This window comes from Gigantopelta aegis, chromosome 8 (assembly GCF_016097555.1).
Source record: "Gigantopelta aegis isolate Gae_Host chromosome 8, Gae_host_genome, whole genome shotgun sequence".
Classification (NCBI taxonomy): domain Eukaryota; kingdom Metazoa; phylum Mollusca; class Gastropoda; order Neomphalida; family Peltospiridae; genus Gigantopelta; species Gigantopelta aegis.
The window spans coordinates 16,433,558-16,459,409 of NC_054706.1; the positions used below are offsets into that span (position 1 = coordinate 16,433,558).

A 25,852-nucleotide genomic window follows, 5' to 3' on the forward strand; every position below is an offset into this window, starting at 1 on the left:
TTCAAATATGAAAATGCTTGTCACAAATAGGCCAGCAATTTGAGGTGGTCTTAATAAACTCAACTGAGCCGTTAAAACTTACTCTGGGTGGGGGCCAGTACCAGCGCTCAGATGTAAACCCAGTGCTAGTGTTGGTAATCGGTTGAAATGGCATCATCAGTAATCAGTTGGGTGCCAGCCGATTAACTTGCAGTTATGTAATTGGCTAGACATGCATTACCGTAAGAAGGATTTTTATTATTAGGAACATGCACTTTTTGTTGTGTCCACTAGAATAGCTAATTTTACTTTTAACTCCGTGTTAGTTTCCTTCATGTATTTACATAAAACCCCTCCTCCCCCAAACCCTAGTAGCATATTTACATCAATACCATTATTTAAACTGTAAGAACAATTACAGTTAACATTTATAAACATTTTATAATATATCGGTAAGTGTCCAGCTGATTCATTTACAATTTATACGTTTTGATCAGTGGAACACCACTACCCAGTACCTACCAGCCTAAAAGGTAATACATTGTGTATGTCTTAACCACTACACAACAAGGCCAGTTTAGATATGTACTTAGATCTGTCAATACAGCCGTTGCTAGATATACTAGTACACAGGCATGGTAATGGATGTGTTGATCCAGCAGTCTTATTTTAGTTGTATTCATTATTCACTACTTCGCTTGATCGATTACCGTAGGTGTGGTTGATTAACATGCTTGGGTCTGATAAGTCTCTCGGTGAAGTTTTGTTTGTGTGATCAGAACAATCGCACATCATTAACAACAAGGCATGTATCTTTTTTGTCGGTCAAGTAAAGGTCGCAGCAAATATAACACTTTATACTTACGTTTGATATGATAAAAAATAATCACACAATAATACATACACTGTAAAGTACACTTATAATGAATACACTTAAACAAACTAAGTACTGCATCAAACGAACACGCTTACAACAAACCACTGCATACAATGAACTGGTCACAAAGTCCCATTTTTTCACGCTATATATTATTATTAAATGTTAATGTATATAACTATGTATAACAAATTAACTTTTAAAACAAACTAAATATTTTGTCCCAAATTGTAAATTTCAGTGTAAATTAGTGTGTATATAATGAACCAGACATAAATGAAATGCTACTTAAGTTGTATTATGCATTTATTTATTTTATTGTTGACAATAAATTGTGTTAAAATATATGTATGCTTTATGTAAGGTGTTTTAAATGAGAAAAATCCAATATGGCTGACTTTGTAAATGAAATCGGACAACTCCAAATGTGTACAACGAATTACTGCTATAACAAACTAATTATCATGGTCCTTCCAGTTAGTTATAAGAGTACTTTATTGCATATGTTTTTGTTGTTCAAATAATAAGTCACAACTGAATAATCATCTGTATAAACTACATGTATATAGAACTTTTATATTTGTTTGATATGAGCAAAATAGTTAAATTATCATACTTGAGTGTTATTGTACATGTAAATGTAAATGTCAAAACAAATCAGTTATCTGCGTAACAATGTACAATATTTAGGAACAGACCAGGGGCCTGAAACTTAAAAAAATCATGTCTGGCTCTTAAACTTAAAGTTAACTTTATGGTAATTTAAACTTAAGGTTATTTAAACTTAAGGTTAACTTTATGGTAATATTGTGAGCTGTGCACTGTAAATCTATTTCACTGTACACTTTTTATATTCCAAGTATTTTCCCGTGTATTATGCGCACTTTTTTTCCAGAAAATACAGGTTAAAAATGATGGTGCGCACTATACATCGCAATAGAAAAATATCTTTTAAAAATGTCCAGCGATCACCCATGAAAAATCGCTGATCGGTAGTTTACGGTACTTTACAGGTTATTGACAGTGTTCATTACAACAAAACGCCAAAACCCTCTTAAAAATCGTTTTTCACTTGTGATGGTTGTAATAAATGCAAAATAAATCTACAAAAGTATCCATGCCTCGCCAAAAAGTGCACAAAAAAGACAAAACTGGACCGTAAATATTTTAAATTTCCATGAGATTTAATTCGGCAAACCGGAAATATACCACACTATTATAAATTTAGAAATCTCGCGCATTCACGTTAGCCACGAGAACCAAATGTAATATGCTATATTTTTGTTTTCATATATTTATTAGTCATTTACAGTGTATGGGGTATATAACTTTGTTTTGATTTATGCACGTGTGAGTCTGTGACATGTAAGTACACAGGTACTAGCCTTTGTTTAATGTGACATGTAGGTCTATGTACTCAAATACCTAACTTGAGTTTTGTTTCTTGGTTTCTTGAATATACCGCTTCTTTCGCTTTTCCGAAGTTTTCGTTAATTTTGGTGACGGGGAAAGCGGTACATCTTGCATTCACTGTCGATTTTGTGGTTTAAAAAAACGGTGCGCATTATATTGTGGTTCATGTTTTTTTCTTCTTAGAATAAACGTTCAAAGTGGGGGGTGCGCATTATACACCGGTGCGCATAATACATGGGAAAATACGGTAGCACATTTGTTTTTGCAAAGCATGTGTACTTTTGAAATGACACTGAATAATAATATATAATAATAATAATATTTTATGCAACATCAGTGTTAATAATGCTGACAGGTGACAGAATGTATTTTTCTCATTAGGTGTTGCGTGTAGGTTACAACATGTATTTTTCTCATTAGGTGTTACATGTAGGTTACAACATGTATTTTTCTCATTAGGCAATTTTATAGTAGGCGAGATGTTTAATTCCACAGTATTTGTTTTTTCTGTCTTGTTACATCATAGGCTCTTTCTTGGTAGCTCCCACTAGATTGGTGTCAAACTCATTATATCTGCAGAGTGTCCTTGGGCACTTACTTGTTTATCCAGAATTATACTCTGGAGTAATATCGTGGGGTTTTTCTTGTTATGAAAATGAAATTAAATTTACACAAGATTAATGTTTTTGTTTATCCTTTAAGTTAGTGAAAATGTAGGTAGTATATTGTACAGTCTCTATCAGGAAAATGGTACACGTAGTAAGATGGTCACATTTGCTTGAGGTGCAGTGGGTACTAACATTGATTGATAGGCCAACTGATAATCAGTCAAAACATCTTCAGGTCATAACGTCCTTGATTTAAAATGTACTAATGCATCTTCCTGTCCCCAACTCACGTTCGTTCTTCTGTAGGTTTACCTGGCTGATTTCTTTACGGCCCGGGGATGTTTTCATCCTTTGAAAATGGGAACATTATGACCCGAGGATATATCACTGGTAATGGGTGCACTGTCAATTTTTTTATTTATTGCATATTGAAGGCTGTGGTGCATGTGTGTTTTACTCCATGGCATGGGGAAATGGGGGCACAACACAGACAACCTGCTGTTAATAAGGTCTTGGTTACATGGTGGCAGAAGATTGTGTGCACCCACGTCAGCCTGTTAGAATTTCACTTGGATTAGCATAAGAACGTGCAGCTTGTATGTTTGTTCTTACGTGTGCAGGTTGTTAGTTCTTGTGTGTTCAGATGGTGGGATCTAGCTCAGTCGGTAGAGCGCTTACCTGGGGTGCTTGGATCGGAGGATCGAACCCCCTCTGTGAACCCCCGACGCCATATAACCATAAAATAAAATGTGTTGAGTGCGTCGTTAAATAAACCATTTCCTTTCCTTTCACTCTCTGATTGGGTTGTTTTTCTGGCACATGCAACTAATGATCCACAACTGGTTTATCAAATGCCATGGTATGTGCTGTCCAGTCTGTGGAAAAGTACAGGTATAAGATCCCTTGCTAATGGAATTGTTTTTTAGCATTTCCTCAGAACACTGTCAGAATTTCCAAATACATGTATTTAACATCCAATAGGCAATGATTAATAAATCAGTGAACTCATGGTGATGTTAAACAAAACAAACTTTAACTTTATTAGTTCTGACTACACATGTATTTAACATCCAATAGGCAATGATTAATAAATCAGTGAACTCATGGTGATGTTAAACAAAACAAACTTTAACTTTATTAGTTCTGACTACCCATGTCGAGTACTATAGTTTATTTGCATGTCTGTGTTTAAAAAATTATTTTCAACATATCATATCCACCACAGAAGTTACAAATGGTTGGGTTTTTTCCTTCCTTTTTTGAAACCTAAAGTTCTTTATCGTAGGCGTGTTGGCAAATGCAGCACTATACAATAATAATTTCAATTTTTGCATATTGTATACATGGACACACCTGTGGTTTTAAGGAGTGTCAGGTACAGTTGCCCATCTGTTGCCACCTGATATTCAGTTTGATGACTAAAACGTACATTAGAACCAGGATGTTTTATACGTTTATGAGGCTCTTTATTCAAAGTAGTCTGCTATACGCTCAGCGAATTTGACACCCACAGAAACGATTGTATTAATCTGTAATGAAGGCAGTACATTTTTGTTGAGCCAGCAGTCAGCTCAAATATCACAATACCTTAACAATTGTTGGCCTATTTTTGACAAGACTTTATATTAAAAAACAAAACAAAAACAAAAACAAAACACTAGCAATTTGAGGAAAACAGATTTATTTTCAATTGCTAAAGGAAGAAACATAACTGTCTGTATTGGCTTTAAACTCAAGTGCTATGGCTGGTATTCAGTTAATATAAAGTGTCTCCAAGTAAGAGTTTTGTGTGTTTTATGTACTAATCCTATTATGAAGTATTAATAATTGTCAGTGCAGACACATTGACATTTTGTTATCATTATTCTTTGATAAAGTACATCTTAGGCCATCATATAGAAAAGATTTGTTGATGGTACCCAGCAAAATGTTAACTGTCAGTCATCTGGTATATTAACCAGATACATAAATATAAAAAATAAATTTATGGTGTATGTTTTGGATTTGTTTGTTGTTGTTTTTTTAAATTTATTGTACTGAGAAAAAGGTATTAGTTTGAAAAAGAAATTAATTAATGTCTAATGCCCCAGAACAAAAAACAATATCCTGTCCACCCCCCAAAAAAATAAAATTAAAAATAAATTAAAAATCCCCAAACAAAAACATCCATTGGGTGTAGAGGAAAAAAGCATATTATAAATCGATGAATTGAGTGCATGGAAAATTAATAGAATCATCTTTTTAAAAAAAAGAGAAAAAAAGAAGAAAAAAAAGAGATGAGTAAGAGTAATTGTTTTAAGACTTGACAGATTACAGAAAACAAAATGAGTATTGGCAATGTTTGAGAAAGTATTTTTCTTGCTGGGGTGCCGTTAAACCTTCCTTCATTCATTGTTTGAGAAAGTGACTAGCCCTCACAGAAGCTTTGGCTAGTGCCCTATGTAACATAGCCTTATGCAGCTGATGATTACTACTAGCTCAGACCAAAAATTCACTACCTGGGACAGAGGGCTAGTGGATGTGGCTAACCCTGGTATTGGCCTCACCTGGGCCCTGTTCCATGAAGTGATCTTAGCAGCACTAAGATCACTTTGAAGTCCATAACTATACTAAAACGCAAAAGAAACGCAGGTCCTGAAAATGCGAAAGAATTGCACTTTGTAAAGCAGTATCTTTGGTGGAATTGAACCTCAACTGTGTTAAAGGACATGGCACACACCCACACCGCAGTCCCACCTGCGTGTCAATTTCATTACCTGTGTGACGTCACGAATTCTCAAAACACGTTGTTTGCACGTGCTGGATTATCCGTATCATGAATCCAGTGCAAACACACTCATTGAAATGCTTATAAAGCCTACACACCTGGATTTAATCGCATAAATTCAATTTGAGTAGTGACAGACAACAGAATCACATTTTAAAAATGCCGCGACTGACGCAACTCCAGCGAGGGATGGCCATCGGGATGTTGCAAGCCGGACAGACCCGTACTGCTGTAGCCAGACAATTGGGATGTCATGTTTCGACAATCGCACGCCTTTCTCAACGTCACCAAATCACTGGATCTGTGAACGATCGACCACGCACCGGCCGCCCGAGGGTGACAACCGCAGCCCTAGACCGGTACATCCGGGTGACCCACCTTAGGAATCGGATGCTGCCAGCAGCTAACACCGCTCACCAGGTGCGTGGTCCAGTGTCCGCCGATACCGTCCGACGCCGTCTGAGGGCAGCAGGACTCCGTAACCGCCGTCCTTATGTGGGACCAATATTGACCCCTCGGCACCGCCAACAACGTCAACAGTGGGCGCAACAACATCAAAGATGGCGACGTGGCCAGTGGCAACAAGTTCTGTTTACTGATGAGAGCCGTTACAATCTTTCCAACGCTGATGGCCGAATCCGAGTATGGCGACGTCGACATGAACGTTACTCCGACTGCTGCGTTCTGCAGGCCGACCGATGGGGCGGGGGTAGTGTGATGGTGTGGGGTGGGTTCTCATTCAACCACAGAACACAACTTCATGTGTTCAGACAACGCGTTAATGCCGCCGTGTACCAAAATGACGTCATGAACAATCACGTCGTTCCCTTCTTTGCCGCTCACCCACGTGTGCGCTTGCTGCAGCAAGACAATGCCAGGCCGCACACTGCCAGGGCAACACAGGCGTTGCTGGCTCAGCACAACATCCCAACGTTGCCGTGGCCAGCCTTATCTCGGACATGGCGCCTATCGAACACGTCTGGGATGAAATCGGACGTCGCCTTCAGGCTCGCGGACAACCTCAGAATATGCAGGCGCTGGAGGCAGCATTGGTCCATGAATGGAACTCACTCCCTCAGGCATTCTTTCAACGGCTTGTCAACTCAATGAGGAGACGTTGCACTGCCTGTTTGAATGCCCAGGGTGGTCACACGCGATACTGACTTTGACAATGCTACAGGTCGTCTCTTTCACATTTTTAACATGGACCCCCACCCTACTTTATGACATGAAACAATAGCCAAAAAGGAATTCAATCAAAAATTTCCAACACCAATGTGTGCCGAATTGGTGTAGCTCCAAAATAAATGTTGAAATCTTCATTTCGTTTTGTTTTTTTAATATTTTATATCCAATTTAATGAGAACCTGCGTTTCTTTTGCGTTTTAGTATACTTTATACACCTACGGTGATCTTAGCGCTAAGATCGGCTTGTAGAATGGGCCCCAGGTTGATGATTTGAGATAATTATGAACTGGGACATTGAGTTCATTGACACTCCTGACTGTTGAACAAGCTGGTCTACTTGTTTATTTATTACCAGTGTATATTTTGACAAGTGCAGCTGTTAATATAGGGTTAAATAAGTACGTGCATATATCATTGATTATGGTCTCATAAATTTACCACACATTTGGTATATAATAACAGTGGGAAAGCTGTCCACAGCATGGGTTGTTAGACATTTGTTTATAGTGTGAGCAATACTTTAAAAATAGAATATTTTGTTGTTCAAGGCCTGTTGTTGAACATTTGTTTTGTTTTAAGCATAATTTAAAAACACTGATTATAAGTTGTAACTGACCGGTCATTATGCCAGTGGGCTAGTTGCATGGCTTAAATTGAATTGTTATTTAATTAGAAAAAACTTCTTTTGGGTGGGTGGGGGGGGTGGGGGTGGGGGGGGATTGGTACATGTATAATTTATAAATACAGTGTATCACTCTTGAATAAAGAATTGTTTGTGAAAATAGAAAATAAAGGACCTAACTTTTAGCCCTGGTGAGGCTGGATGTAGCCCAGTGGTAAAGCGCTCACATGGTATATGATCACGCTCCACAACTGGAGTAACAAAGGCTGTGGTATGCAGTGGGATGGTACATATAAAAGATCCTTAACTGCTAACCAAAAAGAGTGGCTGCATGTTTCCTCTCTCGTTAATCTGTATAATCCTCAAGTTACACATGTCTGACTTCATATAACCAGAATAAAAATGTGGTCAGTGCATCATTAAATGAAACATTCCTTTATCGTCCTTCCTCGAGTCCTCGTACTATTACAGTGTATAAAAATATTTCTTGATCAGTTGAGATATTAGATCATTGTAAACAGTTGGTAGTTTAACAAAAAAATAAGAGAGAAAAAAGTAATTTATTGTATTATATTGCTGATGCAAATTAATTTTCCAAATTCTAAAACATAAAATTTTGTGAGTGGATGATTTAGTAAATTTGTAATTTTAATCACTAATTATGTCTTGTTCGCAGGAAAAAGTTGTCATCTTTTACTGGATCTGGAGACTGGAAACACGCGGGGAATTACGTAGCCAAGTCGTACATTGAAGATGTTGACCGGGAGGTGTATTTTGAGGATGTCAAGTTACAGATGGATGCCAAACTCTGGGGGGAAGAGTACAACCGACACAACCCACCAAAAAAGGTAACAGTGAGCATATCCCACTCAATACAGTTATAGTGAGCATAACCCACCCAATACAGTTACAGTGAGCATAACCCACCCAATACAGATATAGTGAGCATAACCCACCCAATACAGATATAGTGAGCATAACCCACCCAATACAGTTACAGTGAGCATAACCCACCCAATACAGATATAGTGAGCATAACCCACTCAATACAGTTACAGTGAGCATAACCCATCCAATGCAGATACAGTGAGCATATCCCACCCAATACAGTTAGTGAGCATATCCCACCCAATACAGTTACAGTGAGCATAACCCACCCAATACAGATATAGTGAGCATAACCAACTCAATACAGTTACAGTGAGCATAACCCATCCAATGCAGATACAGTGAGCATATCCCACCCAATACAGTTAGTGAGCATATCCCACCCAATACAGTTATAGTGAGCATAACCCACTCAATACAGATATAGTGAACATAACCCACCCAATACAGTTACATGGAGCATAACCTACCCAATACAGTTATAGTGAGCATAACCCACCCAATACAGTTATAGTGAGCATAACCCACCCAATACAGATATAGTGAGCATAACCCACCCAATACAGATATAGTGAGCATAACCCACTCAATACAGATATAGTGAGCATAACCCACCCAATACAGTTATAGTGAGCATAACCCACCCAATACAGATATAGTGAGCATAACCCACTCAATACAGATATAGTGAGCATAACCCACTCAATACAGTTATAGTGAGCATAACCCACTCAATACAGATATAGTGAGCATAACCCACTCAATACAGATATAGTGAGCATAACCCACCCAATACAGTTATAGTGAGCATAACCCACTCAATACAGATATAGTGAGCATAACCCACCCAATACAGTTATAGTGAGCATAACCCACTCAATACAGTTATAGTGAGCATAACCCACCCAATACAGATATAGTGAGCATAACCCACCCAATACAGTTATAGTGAGCATAACCCACCCAATACAGATATAGTGAGCATAACCCACCCAATACAGTTATAGTGAGCATAACCCACCCAATACAGATATAGTGAGCATAACCCACCCAATACAGTTATAGTGAGCATAACCTACCCAATACAGTTATAGTGAGCATAACCCACCCAATACAGTTACAGTGAGCATAACCTACCCAATACAGTTATAGTGAGCATAACCCACCCAATACAGTTACAGTGAGCATAACCTACCCAATACAGATATAGTGAGCATAACCCACCCAATACAGTTATAGTGAGCATAACCCACCCAATACAGTTACAGTGAGCATAACCCACCCAATACAGTTACAGTGAGCATAACCCACCCAATACAGTTACAGTGAGCATAACCCATCCAATGCAGATACAGTGAGCATAACCCACTCAATACAGTTACAGTGAGCATAACCCATCCAATGCAGATACAGTGAGCATAACCCACCCAATACAGTTAGTGAGCATATCCCACCCAATACAGTTATAGTGAGCATAACCCACTCAATACAGATATAGTGAACATAACCCACCCAATACAGTTATAGTGAGCATAACCCACTCAATATGGTTACAGTGAGCATAACCCACCCAATACAGTTAGTGAGCATAACCCACCCAATACAGTTACAGTGAGCATAACCCACCCAATACAGTTACAGTGAGCATAACCCACCCGATACAGTTAGTGAGCATAACCCACCCGATACGGTTACAGTGAGCATAACCCACCTGATATGGTTACAGTGAGCATAATCCACCCGATACGGTTACAGTGAGCATAAATCACCCGATACAGTTACAGTGAGCATAAACCACCCGATACAGTTACAGTGAGCATAACCCACCCAATACAGTTATAGTGAGCATAACCCACTCAATACAGTAAATTGCACATCGCCTATTGGGTGTCAAACAAAGGTAAGTAGATGAATATGATTATTTTCAGGTTAGGATGCATGTAACCCACCCAATACAGTTCATGATCATAACACCGCTAGAAAGTCAATACTGAGCATAACCCATTCCCAACAAGGTCATAGCCAGTTCATGCGACTTTAATGTGGATAATGTATACCATTAATCCTGAATTTATCACCTTTTACTGACACTGGGAATAAATAGTAAGCAAGTGTTAAAGAGGCCACTGTTAAAGGTGAACTGTATAATAGAATTAGGAACTATAAGCTGTACTATTTTAAGTCTATTTTAATGTACACTTTGTATTCCACTGAAATGTGTTATTCCTACTTTGTCTTATAAGCATCGCAAATCGTCATGCAAAATACCTAACGCTAAATGTTCCTAACTTTATCCCCAAACAAGGACACTTGATATATGATGTCATTCTAATAAGAGCGGCATTTAGCTCAGTCGGTTGAGTGCTCGCTTGAGGTGCTTGTGTCGCAGGATTGAACCATCTCAGTGGATCCATTCAGCTGATTGGGTTTTTTCCCGTTCCAACCAGTACACCACAACTGGTCAAAGGCTGTGGTATGTGCTTCTCTGTCTGTGGGAAAGTGCATGTAAAAGATCCCTTGCTGCATTAGGAAAAAAGTAGAGGGTTTCTTGTGATGACGAGTCAGAATTACCAAATGTTTAATATCCAGTAGCCAATGATTAATTAATCAATGTGCTCTAGTGGTGTCATAAAACAAAACAAACTTCATTCTAAGTTTTTTGTACATATACAGTTAAACAAATTACATCATTATTCTAAAAAAAACCATACAAACTATGTCGCTTTTAAAAATAGTTAACTCTTGGTTCTTTTTCCTTTTATCCAAAAAACTTAATGCAGGATTTACACATTTTTAAAAATAAAATTGAAATGGCCTTTATTGGAAATGAAAACACATGTAATGTCATCTACAACTAGGCAAACAATATTTTTGGTCTGGTTTTAACTTTATTTTATTAAGTTAAAAAAGGCCACCGTTTGCCACTAGAGCTGGGGGTTGATCCCATTTGATGGAGCTGGTTCCTTCCTCTGGCACATCCAGTGGTACATCAAGAGGCCATCATATGTGCTGTCCTTTCTCACAAATTGCATATAAAAGATACCTTGCTGCTATTCAATAGGATGTGAAGTGTTAGAAATAAGCACTTGTCCATTTGTCTCGACAAGTGAACATTTACTTGGACAAGCATGATGTACATCAGCGGTTATCCGATTGGCAAGTAATAAACATTTAAAGCAGTATGATAATTTTTGTCAATTGTTGCAAGTTTCCACATAATATGAACAAGTGAAAATATTGGTGGACAAGTAGATGTTTAGATGTGCTTGTCCGGTGAACAAGTAAAAAAAATCCAGCTTATTTCTATCACTGACGTGACTAGTTTTATGTGGCAACAGTGGATTTTTTTCTCTTCCTAGATCCCACCTGGACATTTGTTAGACACCAAATAACTGGAGTTCAAGAATATGCTTAATATTTTTTTTTAACAAAACGCATTCCTTTCCTGTTTTTAAATATATGTCATACCTTAGGTTGTTGCTTAACACTAGTTTGACCATAGTTCAGAAATAATCCTTTGTGATTAGTATCTTTTCATTGAGTGTTTGTTTGTGAGAAATGTCTTAAAATGTATCAAAATCTACATGTACTGTTGAATCCCATTGGCTCGAATCCCATCAATGCTGAAGGAGGTGTTTGACCAGTTGGGTAGTTCGACCTAAACATTCGGTCAACATCGTTTAAGTGTAACTTGGGACTTCATTTTTGGTTAAGTATTGCGGTCTATTCAATCCTTCCGAGTTCGACCCAACGAGATTTTACTATATATTCTATTGTATTTTAGATTACCCTAATCGTTCGTGGGTTGTATATTTTCATTGAGTGTTTGTGTGTTGTAGGTGGACATCTTCCAGATGTCTATCCTTGAATTCAAGGAGCGGAAGGGCAAGCCTCTGTTTCACCTGGAGCACTATATCGAGGGAGATTACATCAAGTACAACTCAAACTCGGGCTTCGTCGAGGAGACGCTCAGACTCACCCCGCAGGTGAGAGATCATTGTACATTCATCTCATGTCATTGTTGGTTATGTCCCTGGTAAAGTCAAGCAGTGTTAATAGTATCCCAGCTAAAATCGTAGTGTTGGTACTTTACCTGCCAAGTAATACTGTGTTGGTAGCGTGCTTACTGAAATTGTAGTGTTGGTAATGCCAGTCACTTTACGCATGAACAGAGTTGTTGTTAGACCTGTAATGCTTTACTTTTTAAACTTCTGTCATTCAGTGACTTCACATTTTAACTAAGATGTCATTGAACAAGCATTATTTTACTCTCTAACCTCCAGGCGTTCAGCCACTTCACGTTTGAGCGGTCAGGCCACCAGCTGATCGTGGTGGACATCCAGGGGGTGGGTGACCTGTACACGGACCCGCAGATCCACACGATGTGTGGCAAGGACTACGGAGACGGGAACCTGGGGGAGAAAGGCATGGCGCTCTTCTTCCACTCGCACTGCTGTAACATCATCTGTGAGCGGCTCGGACTGTCGCCCTTCGATCTGTCGCCGCAAGAAATCGAGAGTCGCAAAGACTTCATTGCCAAACAGGTTTGTTCAGATTCTCACTTCCCATCTCCCACAGCCCCCAGCTTCCATTTTCCTTGAGGTTCCTCTGACCTATCTCTCCAACTGCCCTCACTTACCATTTCTTTCATATCCATTCATGTCCATTCCTTTTCTTCAAGGTTGATAGCATCTTTTGGGTCAAACTCATTTTGATGTTCAGTTCCACATCCCAGTCATTGTCTTCAAGTGCAACAGAAATATCTTTGTTTTACTTATTGTACAGTTTTTGTATAAAATATTGATTTCTTGTGAAATTATATATATATATATATATATATATATATAGTGTGCCAACTATAAAATATTAGCAAACGGACATTTTCATTCAAGGTAGTTTGACTTTGATTTTTTTCTGGCAATACTTTTAAAACATTCATACGAGTGCACAGGATATTTTAATATGTCTTAATGACATGAAAAAAGGTTACTCAATATAACTTAATTTTTATATTAATAAAAGAAATTTGAATGTACTTGTGTCCAATTACTATTGATTTAGTTATTGATACAACTGAATGACATTTGTTTTTATAATTTTGCAGAAGAAATTTGCTTACACTCAAGTGCGCGGGAATGAAGAGCTGTGTATGAGCGTGTCGCCCCGGGAGACAGTGGACATCACACATCTGTTGAGTCGACGCAGCCACTCTTCGGGGTCGCCGAGCAGTCGCAGTAGCTACGGCTCACCGACTCTGTCGAGCCCCGGCGGTGAGGATGAACCCATGTCCATCGACAGCCCGGTCGGCAGAGTCCGAATCCGCTTCGTCAGCGAGTCCGACAGTATGTCCATGGCCGAGGTACAAAGTTTCACAACACTTCATAGTGTGTGACTTATTCTTGTGTTTGGGGAGCGATTTAGCTTGGTAGTGCACATCCTTGACGTTCTTGAATTATAAGATCGAACTTACTCAGCGGAGCCAGTGGTTCTTTCCCAACCAGTGCTCTACAACTGGTATATCAGAGGGTGTTATGTGTGCTGTCCTGACTCTGGGAAAGTGCAGGCTTCCTCTCTGTGTCTCAGAATTACCAAATGTTTAACATCCAATATTCAGGATTCCTGTTTACGAAGGGTACAGTATGTATCTCAGTGGGTGTGTAATGCCGGTAGTAGGTAATGTAGATGACAAAAATAGGTTTTTAAAATGTAAAAAATGGATTCAAAATTGATTGAAAAATGTCGTTAACAACTGTATGAACTCTATGAACTCTATGCATGTGCTATCTCAACTGAACTTTGTACATATGTTGACTACAGCCTCAGTGTTTAGTTAGGTACTGGGTTCACATCCCAGTACCAGCTCCCATCCATAGTCAGTTTTAATGGGGAAGTACCATCTTGGACAGATAGTTGAGGTGTGTGTGTGCCCAGGACAGTGTGCTTGAACCTTAAATTAAATACTTGAGAATTAAATTCAAATAAAAATGTCTTGCTTTGCAGGAGGAGGACAGAATAGCGTTTTCCAAGCAGCAGGCTAAGTTGGCTCGACCATCGAGTGTGTCACACGAACTTGACCGACGTCGACTGGATGACTTGAAGATAGGGGATTCTATTCTGGGAAAGGTGATTAAACACTTTCTATTTGATGGTGGATGGGACATGGCCCAGTGGTAAAACCATCGTTTGATGCACGGTCGGTGTGGGATCGATCCCCATCGGTAGGCCTATTGGGCTATTTCTCATTCCAGCCAGTGCACAATGACTGGTATATCAAAGGCCATGGTATGTGCTATCCTGTCTGGGATGGTGCATATAAAAGATCCCTTGCCACTAATGGAAAAGTGTAACCTAAGACTCAAATTACCAAATGTTTGACATGCAATAGCTGATGATTAATTAATCATTGTGCTCTAGTGGTGTCGTTCCAACAAAGCCATCTTTTATTTGATGGTGTAGGACATTGCTACTAAGGGTGTTCTGGGTTCTAAGAGTGATTTCACCTTGGTGAACCAAATAGGCTTTTCTTTGTTCAAACCAATTTCTTAGCTGTGGTATGTGTTGTCCTTTCCATGAAATTGCATATTAAAGAAAGATGCTAGAAAGCCATATCGTCATGTGAGGGCATTAAATCAATTGCCTCTATGCTTTAATTGGCTATATGTGACAATCAACTGTTGTACCAACTTTTAAAACTTTACAGTACACAGGTATTCACACTTCTAATAGGTGAAACATGTCCTTCATACCTAATTAGGTGTGGGGTCCTCAGCACCCTTTTGTGTAACAACAGTTGATTGCTAATTGTCTTAGAAAACCAAGCTGGCACTGAAAATGTAAGCGCCTTAAAAATATTCTGGGTAAAGGTCTGCATTACCAGAGACGAAATATTATATATATCACACAGCAATTGATTTTCTTGATATTCATGTCAGAAAAAAACATCTACAAAAGGACTCGTCCCAGGAACTAGTTTTTTAAATATCTTTCCATGCTTTTTATTCAGATTCACCACGAGATGGCAAAGTACCACGACCTTGGTCGTTTCAGCCTCAGCGAGAACGACATTGACTGGGATTCAGCGCTGTACCACGAGGACCATGCCGCCCAGCTGGGCGTGCTTGAAGCCATCCTTACGATGGCGCGCATTTACCTCAACCTGCAGAGAGACGTGCTCAGTAACTGCACCGTTAAAGTACATACACACTTTCTGATCTTCAGTGATTTGTCCAATTCTGGGACCCATTTTACAAAGCGATCTTAGCGCCAAGATGATCTTATGTGGATTAGATAGTTACGCACTTAAGGTGATCTTAGAGCTAAGATAGCTTCATAAGACGGGTCCCTGGTCAGTTGATGTCACTAAACAGGTGAAGGACAAAAGACTTAATTTATGTGTATTTTGAACCAAATGTGTGATGGTGTTTGTAATTAAAACAGTTGTTCATAATTTTTTGTGAATTTATTGATATAGACACAAATGTATGTGCATGATTTTATGCAATTTGTGATTTCTACTTTGATAAATTAAACTTTTTTGGTACAAATTCTTAGGTGTTTTTCATGCTGGGGTGTAGTTAACCCATTCATTCATTCATTCATTCATTCATCAGATCCGACAGGGTTTTTTCTTTTCAAGTCTGTGCCCCATGATTGGTACATGAAAGGCTGTGGTATGTGCTGTCCTGTGTGTGGGAAAGTGCATATAAAATGAAACATACATTGCTGCTGTTTGTTTGGAGTATCCTGGATTAGCTCTCTCACTTTCTAAACCAAGTGAATTAAAATGCCAAAGAGCTGTAATTTAAACTGCTGAACTTTTGTGAAACAAATACTTCTCTCCTGTTCCTCATCAAGTTTTGTCAGCAATTAGGTCTTAGTGAGTGATGTGAAAATACAACAACATAATAATAATAAAAATATAAATAAAGTCTCAAACCATGTGCCAGTGTTTTGATGTTTTTGTTAATTTTTCTCTTGTAGCAGACGGACGATAACATCGATCAGGGCATTGACTACATGATAGAAGCGGCAGGAAGCAGGGGACAGATGGGCCATGCTGTATCTGGCCAGAGCCTTCGAAAGTGGAGATAATCTCGGCAGCAAGAGGTACATCAGTCATAAGATTTTTCACTCCAGCCCGTGCACCACGATTGGTACATCAAAGGTCGTGGTATGTGCTATCCTGTCTATGGGATGGTGCATATAAAATATGGGATGGTGCATATAAAAGATCCCTTGCTCCTAATCGGAAAGAGTAGCCTATTGCGTGGTAACAGCAGGTTTCCTCCCTCAATATATATGTGGTCCTTAACCATATTATGTCCGATGCCATATAACTGTAAATAAAATGTGTTGAGTGTGTCGTTAAATAAAACATCTCCTTCCTTCCTTCAGTCATAAGGGCTAGGATGTAGTCCAGTGGTAAAATGCTAGCCTGATGCACAAGCAGTCTGAGACTGATCCCCTGTCGGTGGGCTCATTGGGCTATTTCTCGCTCCAGCCAGTGCACCACAACTGGTATATCAAAAGCCCTGGGATGGTGCATATAAAAGATCCCTTGCCAGGGTTTCTGCCATAGTGTAAAATGGGTATGGTGCCATTTCCCAAATATTTTTGCAGAATCTTTTTTAAGTTAACCTTTTGACAAAATTAATTTCTCAGATCATTACTGTATGATTTTCTTAACCCTAACCCTAAACTTAACCCATTTTCTTTCTGGGGGAGCTCCTATACCCCCTGTTGACTGTGGTTGCATTCAATTCCATAGCGCCATACCCAAAAATTTCTTTCTGGCAGAAACACTGTTTGCTACTAATGAAAAAATGTAGTGAGTTTCCTCTCTAAGACTATATGTCGAAATTACCAAATGTTTGACATCCAATAGCCGATGATTAATAAATCAATATGCTCTAGTGGTGTCGTTAAACAAAACCAACTTTACAACTTAACTCATAAAAACATTAGTATTAGAACAAGCCCAGTAAATATAAAAATCGACCTCAAGGCTGATAGGTGCTGGGTTCAAATGTCCGTACCAGCTCCAACCCAGAGTGAGTTTTAAAGCTTTGTGAGATGGTGTTAGGCCAATATATTTTCTCCCAACCAATTGTTAACCTTAGTGTTTGATAAATAGCTCAGTATTAGAGTTGAGTGGCGATTACAGTGTGCTTGAACTTTAATGTGATAATAAAATAAATTTTATCAGTACAGTGCCATCATTGAAAGTGTGTTTGTACTATTCTCTTGGCGGAAACGTGGATGTTAGAAGATCCCAAACTGCTATATAAGTAATGAATAGCATGCTTGGTAGCAGCGAGTTCGATTGTTCTAGTGTAAATATATTAAAACACTACATTTTAAAAAAAACCCTTTTAGGATTACAATTTGATCCTCAATTGTAGCATTAAATAATAATAAATTAACAAGATGAAAACCGTGTTGACATTAAAGTTTTATTTTAAATTGTAGGAGTATTTCCTGGTTGGATGCATACCACTGGTACGATCGTGCAATAGAGACTAATGAACACGACGAGGGTGGTGAATACGACTCGACAATGGAGGACCCGACGTGCACCCTCCAGGCCAAGTTAGCGGAACTGACCCTGACTGGTGGTCACGGACTCGACAAAGATCCTCTTAAAGCAGGTCAGCATGTCTGTTACAGCGCTTAATCTTCTTACATGACCTGACCTCTCTATCTTAGTGCATTTCCTCCTATTTCACTGGACCAGTGCAAACATCACCACAGCCGGCTCTGATGTAATACTTTAATCCTTTCATTGTAACTTGACACCGCTAACTATGAGCATTTCCACCATGTTTTCAGTGGACCAGTTCGAGCGTACACAACAGCCAGTCGTTATGTAATACTTTCTTCTTTTCATACGTAACTTGACACCTCTATTTGAGAGCATTTCCCCCCATGTTTTCAGTGGACTGGTTCCAATGACAAACAGCCAGCTCTGATGTAATACTTTCTTCCTGTCTTACATATCTGACTTCCCTCTGTTTACAATTGACTGGTCCAAATGTCACCTTTTCTTATGTAATACTGTCTTCCTTATATACATAACCAGACCTCTTTACTTAAATGAATTAAACATTTGTATAAACTTGTATTTTTTAACCTTTTACATAAACCCTTTTTTAAAATTCCCTGTAAATAAATTTTATTTAACCATCTTCAGTATTTTTATCTAATCTAATCTTTCACATAAATCTTTTTATTATTATTACATTCCTCCACCCCCTCTCATTCTGAATACAGTACCTAGCCTTGGTTAGAAATTGTGCTCACAACGAGCATGCTTGAACATGAAATTGATATAAGCACATTAATTCTTGACATCTGTGGGCATACATACATATACTAAATGCATTTCTTCCTGTTTTCAGTGGACCAGTCCAAAATCGTGTTTCAAGCTCTTTTTATTTAGTTTTACTGAATATTTATTATCTATTATATAGAATATTCCTATCTGTTCTACCTAATATTCATGACCCGGCCTACTGAATATACATGTTATCTGTTTTAAATATTTATGATGATCTGTTTCAGGAGAACTGTACACCAAGGCTGCCGAGTTGGCGACCGCCGCTATGAAAGGTCGTCTGGCCAACAAGTATTACATGTTGGCAGAGGAGGCCTGGGGAGAGGTGGAGGAGGAGGAGGAGGGGGGAGAAGGAGAGGAGTAAACTGTAAGGAGTCGCATCAACATAATTACAGCAGACATTACATATCTTTTACAACAGAGTGCTGAAACAGAACTTTGTGCAGAAACATCGTTAAATTTCTCTCTCATTTGAGATTGATTTGAGTTCAATGATGTGGGGAAATCGAAGACACAGATCAGTTGTTTTGAAAGAATAACTGATGACCCTGGATTAATAGATTTTTAAATTTCACTGAGTGGATCAGAGATCCGATTTCACTGTTGTGATCAGATTTTGTGAAAGATGTGTTCCGAAGAATTCTACTGTTAGACATTTCAAGTCCAAAACTGTTCCTACTGGAGACATTATGAGGATTTTGTGAAAGAAGACATGGGTATTTTACGAATAGACAGTTAGTTTGATGTATGAGAAATATTGACATTGAAGACACTATGTGAATTCATGAAGATGAAACCACATGTTCATGAATGTAGATGGCAACACAAGTAAAGACTAGAGTTGAAGGTTGAGTCCATGAAGATAGTTTCATGAATGAAGACTGGATTGTGAGTTCACAAATAAATAGGAATAAAGCTTGTACTGTCAGTTCATGAACCGAGTTTTGTGAAAGAAAATAATGGCACTATCAATTTTTATAAAGTTTCAAGCAGGAGAACTTGAGAATACATTGTGTGACAGAAGCATTATTCACGTGCTCACTTCCATTGCATTCTAGGTTGAATAAGTATGGCTAAAGGACCAGCATATGACATTTGGAGTCATAGAAACATAATTAAATTTGACTCGCAAATGTCCAGTGCTAGGATTTAGCTTTTGTAGTCATAGATAAAGGACCATTATGATAATTCAGTACTTTAGTAAATCTAATACTGAAAATATGAACTTGACTTTGGAAGAAGAAGAAACCAGGATGTAATATTTTAACCTATAGTGACATAAATTGGACTTGAATGATTAGGAGTTGTATGGACTTGAATGCTTTAGCATTTGCAGACTTGAATATTTTGGAGTTATATGGATTTAAATGCTTAGGCATTTGTGGACTTGGAATTCTTTAGAGTGGCATGAACTTGAATGCTTCGGTGTTGTATGGATTTAAATGCTTTTGGCATTTATGAACTTCAATGCTTTGGAGTTATTTGAACTTGAATGCTGTGACACTTGTGGACTTGTATGCTGTGGAGTTACGTTGATGCGATTCAATACAATGAAGAAAGTGGATTCACCAGAGGGCTGATTTGGAGAGGCAAAAAAAAAAGGGGGAGTTTGTGACAGATTGTTTCAAGAATTGACCAAATAAAAGTTTGGGCAGCGGATCGGTGGAATTTTTGGAGCTGGAATCGTTTTTGGTGCTGGAAAAGAAAATCATCATCATTTGCTGCAAAATGTCATCGAAAAGAAAAATTTGCTTTGAAGTCATTGAGATATGGAGGGTTGTGTAGATAGATTTAGCTAACAGTCCATATGTACAGCATTGTACAGTTGGCTTTTTTGTAATTTTAGCACAAGTTTCATTTTGTGTAGTTAAGCTAAAGGTTAAAAACCAAAAGATTGTACTTTTTGTTTTTCGTCATTTTAGCTCCAGGCTAAACATAATAGATTTATTATTTGTGTAGTGGGTTTTTTTGTTGTCGTTTTTTAGTACATCAAACTATAAAATTACAATACTGTACAATGCTTTTTGCTTTTAGTTTAAAGAGGTTTAAGCTGGAATTTGTACAAGATTGTACAATTTATCTTGAAAAAAACAACCCAAAAAAACTAAACCAAACATTGGTGAAGTTTAATTATAAGCTAAAACAAAAAGGATTGTACATGTAAGATTGGATTTTTGGTGTTCAAAGTTGTAGTTTTATCAAGGTTAAAATGTAAAAAATCATTTTGTATTGATTTTTAACAAATTTTGTATTTGCACGTTTATAATGTTGCTTTGTTATATTTGTAGCTATAATACCAACTTGTATCATTTGTAATGCAACACTGACTTCAATCTAAATGAATATTTCTTTATTGAAATGTTTTTTGAAAAATTAAGTAAAGTTGTATTGCTATTTTGTAAAATATTTGTTTTGCAGTTTAGATATTGCTTTTATGTCATATTATTTAAATATTTAACCAATTTTCTTTATTCATTCAGTAACACCCCCCCCCCCCCCCCAAAAAAAAAAAAAAAAAAAAAAAAAATTAAAATAATTGTGCCTCTTGAGATGTGCATTTCCAGATGCATACAAGGTTGTATCATTTTTTTATTTATTATTATAGATATATGTAAACAAATTAGTTTGTATTTGACCTCGTTTGTTTTCTTTCTTTGAAAGCAAAGACAAATTTAGGTGAATGATATATTTAGAGCTGTATTAAGTAGACAATTTTAAGTTAAAAATAGCTTCTGAACCCTACACCCCACCTCATAGCTTCACATCACATTCCCAACTGTTTTCCTCTTTCCACTTTTGCTTTTCTACATTAAATTTTTAAAAATTTTGTGCTACATGTATTCATAATTAGTGTCCTGCTACCCACCTCCACTCCTCAACACTCTACCTATTGCCACACTCCGGTATTCTTTCTCTACTATGCTTATAATGCAGTTTTGACTTCGCTTTTTTCCCCTGTATTTGTCGTACTTAATATTGTGCTGTGACTTGTTTTAAACACTTTAATTAAATGTATTAGAAAGCATATTATGTATATGCATAATGCTAGAATGGTCGTGGTTGGTGGGGTAAAAGTTTGTGATGCTTTTTTTTTCCTGCTTTTTTTCCCTGCTTTTTTTTTTAAATACACACATTGTATTAATAAACATAATACTATTATTAAACAGTATAATTATCTTTGTGCTGTGTTAGCATTTTTAGCATCTTATTTTCTTGTCTTTCATGATTATTGTTGTACTCTACTGTAACATCAATAAATCCATTGGTTAAATACTCAGTTTATTTCACTGTGTATTGCTGTCACAATTCTGCCACATTATATTACCCACAATTGAATGTTTGTGTCACAATTCCTGTTTTAAGACATGCTATTGCTGTTCAAACAAACTACAGCATAGTCTCTGTATTACAAAAAGTGTAACTCTTATCAGAAACTTGATACTTGTTTAAGGGTAAAACCTTTTTGGAAAGTTGAATTTTCTGTTTTAATACTTATTGAAAATAGCTACTCTGCATTTCCTGGTTTAATACATTGTATTAACTGCTCTACATAGAATAGTATTGAATGGTATTTACAAAATTAACAGGCTGGCTCTTAAAATCGGTTAAATTGTCATGGGTGTTGTGTACTGAATGCAACCCTGTACTTGTTTAATATTATGGAATATTTGACTAAAATCAGTGTTAGCTACTTATAATTAAATTATCTGTTATATTTCACTTTGATCAGAGTTTTCCCGACGCCATATAACCGTAAATAATATGTGTTAGTGCATCATTAAATAAACCATTTCCTATTGATCAGAGTTTATAATGAAATGGTGCAGTTGTGTTAACATGATCATAATACAATCAAAGATGAGCCTTTTCCCCATGCAAAACGAGATTGCAGAATCACAGATTTGATTAAATCACTGCATAATAGTATATACATGCTTGTATACTGCATTACAGGTGATGGGTCTTTCAGTTTTATTTCCGTTCTAGCTACATTTACATAAGTCTAATTTTTCCAGATTTAATACTTGATTGTATTTTAAACCATTTCACTCAAATCGGTGTTAGATAATTGCCTGTTTATATATTCCACTTTGATCTCAGTTTCTGACGGAATAATGCGGTGTATTAACATATAGCTTTACAATCGATGACAAACCTTTTTCCATACAAAATGATATTACAGATTCTCTTAATCTCTGCATATTGTGTGTGCTACAATACAGGTGATAAGTTTTCAAAATTTATTTTCACACTAAAAGTGACTAGATAATATAAACAGTTGTAAGCTTCAATAAAACTTAGCAAAATTACATGTACATTTACATTCATGAATTAATTAAGTTTTGTTGACTAGAAAAGTGTTTATAAGTTTGGGTTGTAATGGAATGAATTAAATTAACAACAGTAAATTCCTTAATGAAGCATAGTTTGTATTGGACAAATATACTGATTTCAGTCTCAAGTTTAATAATTCATGGTGATATCTGAAGTTAAAAAATGTATGTTTAAGATCTTGCTCCCATGGTTTTGGGTTGTGATGAAGAACTGTTCTGTGTAGACTTAGAAATGTTTGTGAATTTTAATGTACCAGTATATAACCATTTACGCTTGCTCACCTGTTATGATTTTGTTTAGACACCTTTTTTTTTCTTCTACGACTGTAAATCATAAAATACTAACAGTCTTAATCCAAGTCAAATTGTAGTAAATAATATTTGAGAGACTATAAAAAGTGACTATTCAAGACAGGTGGCTATGTTGTAAAACAAAAGTCCTAAAACAAAAACAAAACTTTTTTTTTTTTTTAAATATAATTGATAAAGTGGCCATTGAGCAAGTTAGATGGTGTTTATACGTCAGATTTTTGTACAACCAGTTAAATAAAAATTTTAATTATTATTATTACAGATAAAATATAATACTCGTTTGACTTAGTCTTACAAAATTAGTGTTTCATTAAACACTTCTTGATTTCAATGTTCCGGGTTTCTGTTAAAACATTATTTCATGACTGTTAATATTTCTTGTTTTACTGTACCATTATTCATAGATATCACGAGTGCTTGATTTTGTTTGTGTTTACTTTTTACTACCGCATGTGTATAGGGTGCTGTACTTTCCCACTGATCTCAGCAGCTGGTGTCTGTGGCAGCTTGTCGAAGTCTAATTATTGCACATATATCATGTTCAAATTTGATTGTCTGAGATTATTTTTTAAACTGACTGTTTGGTGTTATTTTCAAATAAGTTGTCCTTGTTTCAATAGTTTTCATTGAAATAGAATTTTTCTTAAAACATTGTACATGCATACAAACAGGCTATGGTTCATTTCCTAAAATCCATGTTGGTGGTTTTCTGTCTACATATTGTGAAAACATAAATAATTAGTTGTAATGAAGATAATACAAAAAGTATTTTTCATGAAACTAAATTGTTTCTGGTTTTGGACCTGGTTATTAGATTCAGCTTGAATTAAATTCTGTTAACAACAGTGTATTTGTTTAGTTTCAAAAGGCACATTTTGTTTTTGACTTTAGCTTCTTTTTCACCCTGTAAATATATACTCTTCAAGATTATAATATTTTGGGCATTGTAATATCAATAAATTCATATGTTTAATGTGTATCACTGGATTTGTGAGTTCTAAAATTTAAAAAAAAAAAAAAAAAAAAAAAAAAGTATAACCAGTCCAGTCTGATTATTTGTGTTAGTAATTTAATGTTAAATCTGCTGGACTAGTTGTATATAACCACATCAACAATTAATTTTAATGTGGAATAAAATAACTTTAGAATTTGCAATATAATCCTCTTTTACAATTATTTGGAACATAAAAAATGTTTCAATCTTTGCTTCATTTTGAAAAAATTATAAATACTACTCTTAAATGTTTTTGACTTGATCACAATTCAGTGTTTGTTTGTAAATATGACTGAAATACATATTGGTACCTATATTTAAGACTCCCATAATTTATGATGGAGGTTGTTAAGGACTGTGGGAATAGACCCCAAAACACTATTTTTCATCTTGTTTGTTTTTCAAGTTAGTTGTTCTTCAAGCACGGTTGGTCCATCTTCCCACAGTCCTGATTTGCTCATATCATTAATATATCAGTATGTGATCTAATAACATCTATAAGAAGACGGAGAGTTCTTTCAACATGTAAATATGTTTTTGTTTTTCAAGGCGAATTATTCATGATCAGTGTAGAGCTTGGCATCGATATATCTGTCTACATGCATAAAGTGTAGTATGAATTTCTGTGTGTATGTACAATATGATACATGATTTCGTTTGCGTTTGTTTTATATATCAAAAACGACTGAAAAAAAATGTTTTGCTTTTTTGGGTCAGTTTTTCACATCTGACCTTTCTATTTGGCCAAGGGTGTGTTCTTCATGGTTCATTTATCGAATGAAATGGTGATGAAATGATATATTTTTGGGGAAAAACAAAACAAAAAATAAAACCCAATCCAGCTAACGGATGACATGTTTGAAATTTTCATTATCCAATTTGTTTTTAGGTTTTTAGTGTGTTTTTTGTTTTTTTATTTAAATTTTGTTTTTATTATTTACAGTAATAACAATTAAATACATATATACAGACAGTACTATAATTCATTGCATATGAATTGCTTATATATTTGTATCCCTTGTGCACGATAGTTTATTTGTGAATATCTTCATACTGTGCGTACACATTATGTAATATGTATTGAGATTTATAGATGCCAAGACTTGGTAAGGCCGTGGATGCTAGTGAAACATCTAGAGAGATGTTAAGATAATAAGATGTGTCATCTTTAACTGGCATGTTGGTCAGTTCTGGTATCAGTGTTGTGTTTTGAACAGATCTACATTTCTTTGTCTTGGAAATGTGTGTGTGTTCAAACTAGTCAAAGCCTGCCAAGTAACAACTTGCAGAACGGTTTTTGGTATTTTCATTGTATATATATTATTATGATGACAGAATTGAAGGATTGTTTGGTTTTTGTACGTTTGTAAGTTCATGTGTTGCTTTGATCTGCAAGTTTTGAAATTCGAAGGCAAAATATTTGTCTTTTTCCAGGAACCAGGTTTTGGCTGCATTATCTATAGGATCTGTCTGATAAATTAAAAGAAAATGAACAAAGGCATTTTTGTGGAGAAGTATTTGTAAAAAAAAACAAATT

General features: G+C 36.6%; 1 protein-coding gene across 1 annotated transcript in view; it reads left to right on the top strand.

Moving 5' to 3' along the window:
* LOC121379966 (eukaryotic elongation factor 2 kinase-like) overlaps positions 1-25,852 on the top strand; it is a 43,916-nt gene extending 18,064 nt beyond the window's left edge. The window contains 10 exon segments of the mRNA XM_041508665.1: positions 8,131-8,302; positions 12,182-12,328; positions 12,626-12,886; positions 13,447-13,701; positions 14,343-14,465; positions 15,346-15,534; positions 16,323-16,373; positions 16,375-16,448; positions 17,811-17,989; positions 18,903-25,852. Coding sequence (XP_041364599.1) covers positions 8,131-8,302; positions 12,182-12,328; positions 12,626-12,886; positions 13,447-13,701; positions 14,343-14,465; positions 15,346-15,534; positions 16,323-16,373; positions 16,375-16,448; positions 17,811-17,989; positions 18,903-19,039 — 1,588 coding nt within the window. The 3' untranslated portion in view covers positions 19,040-25,852.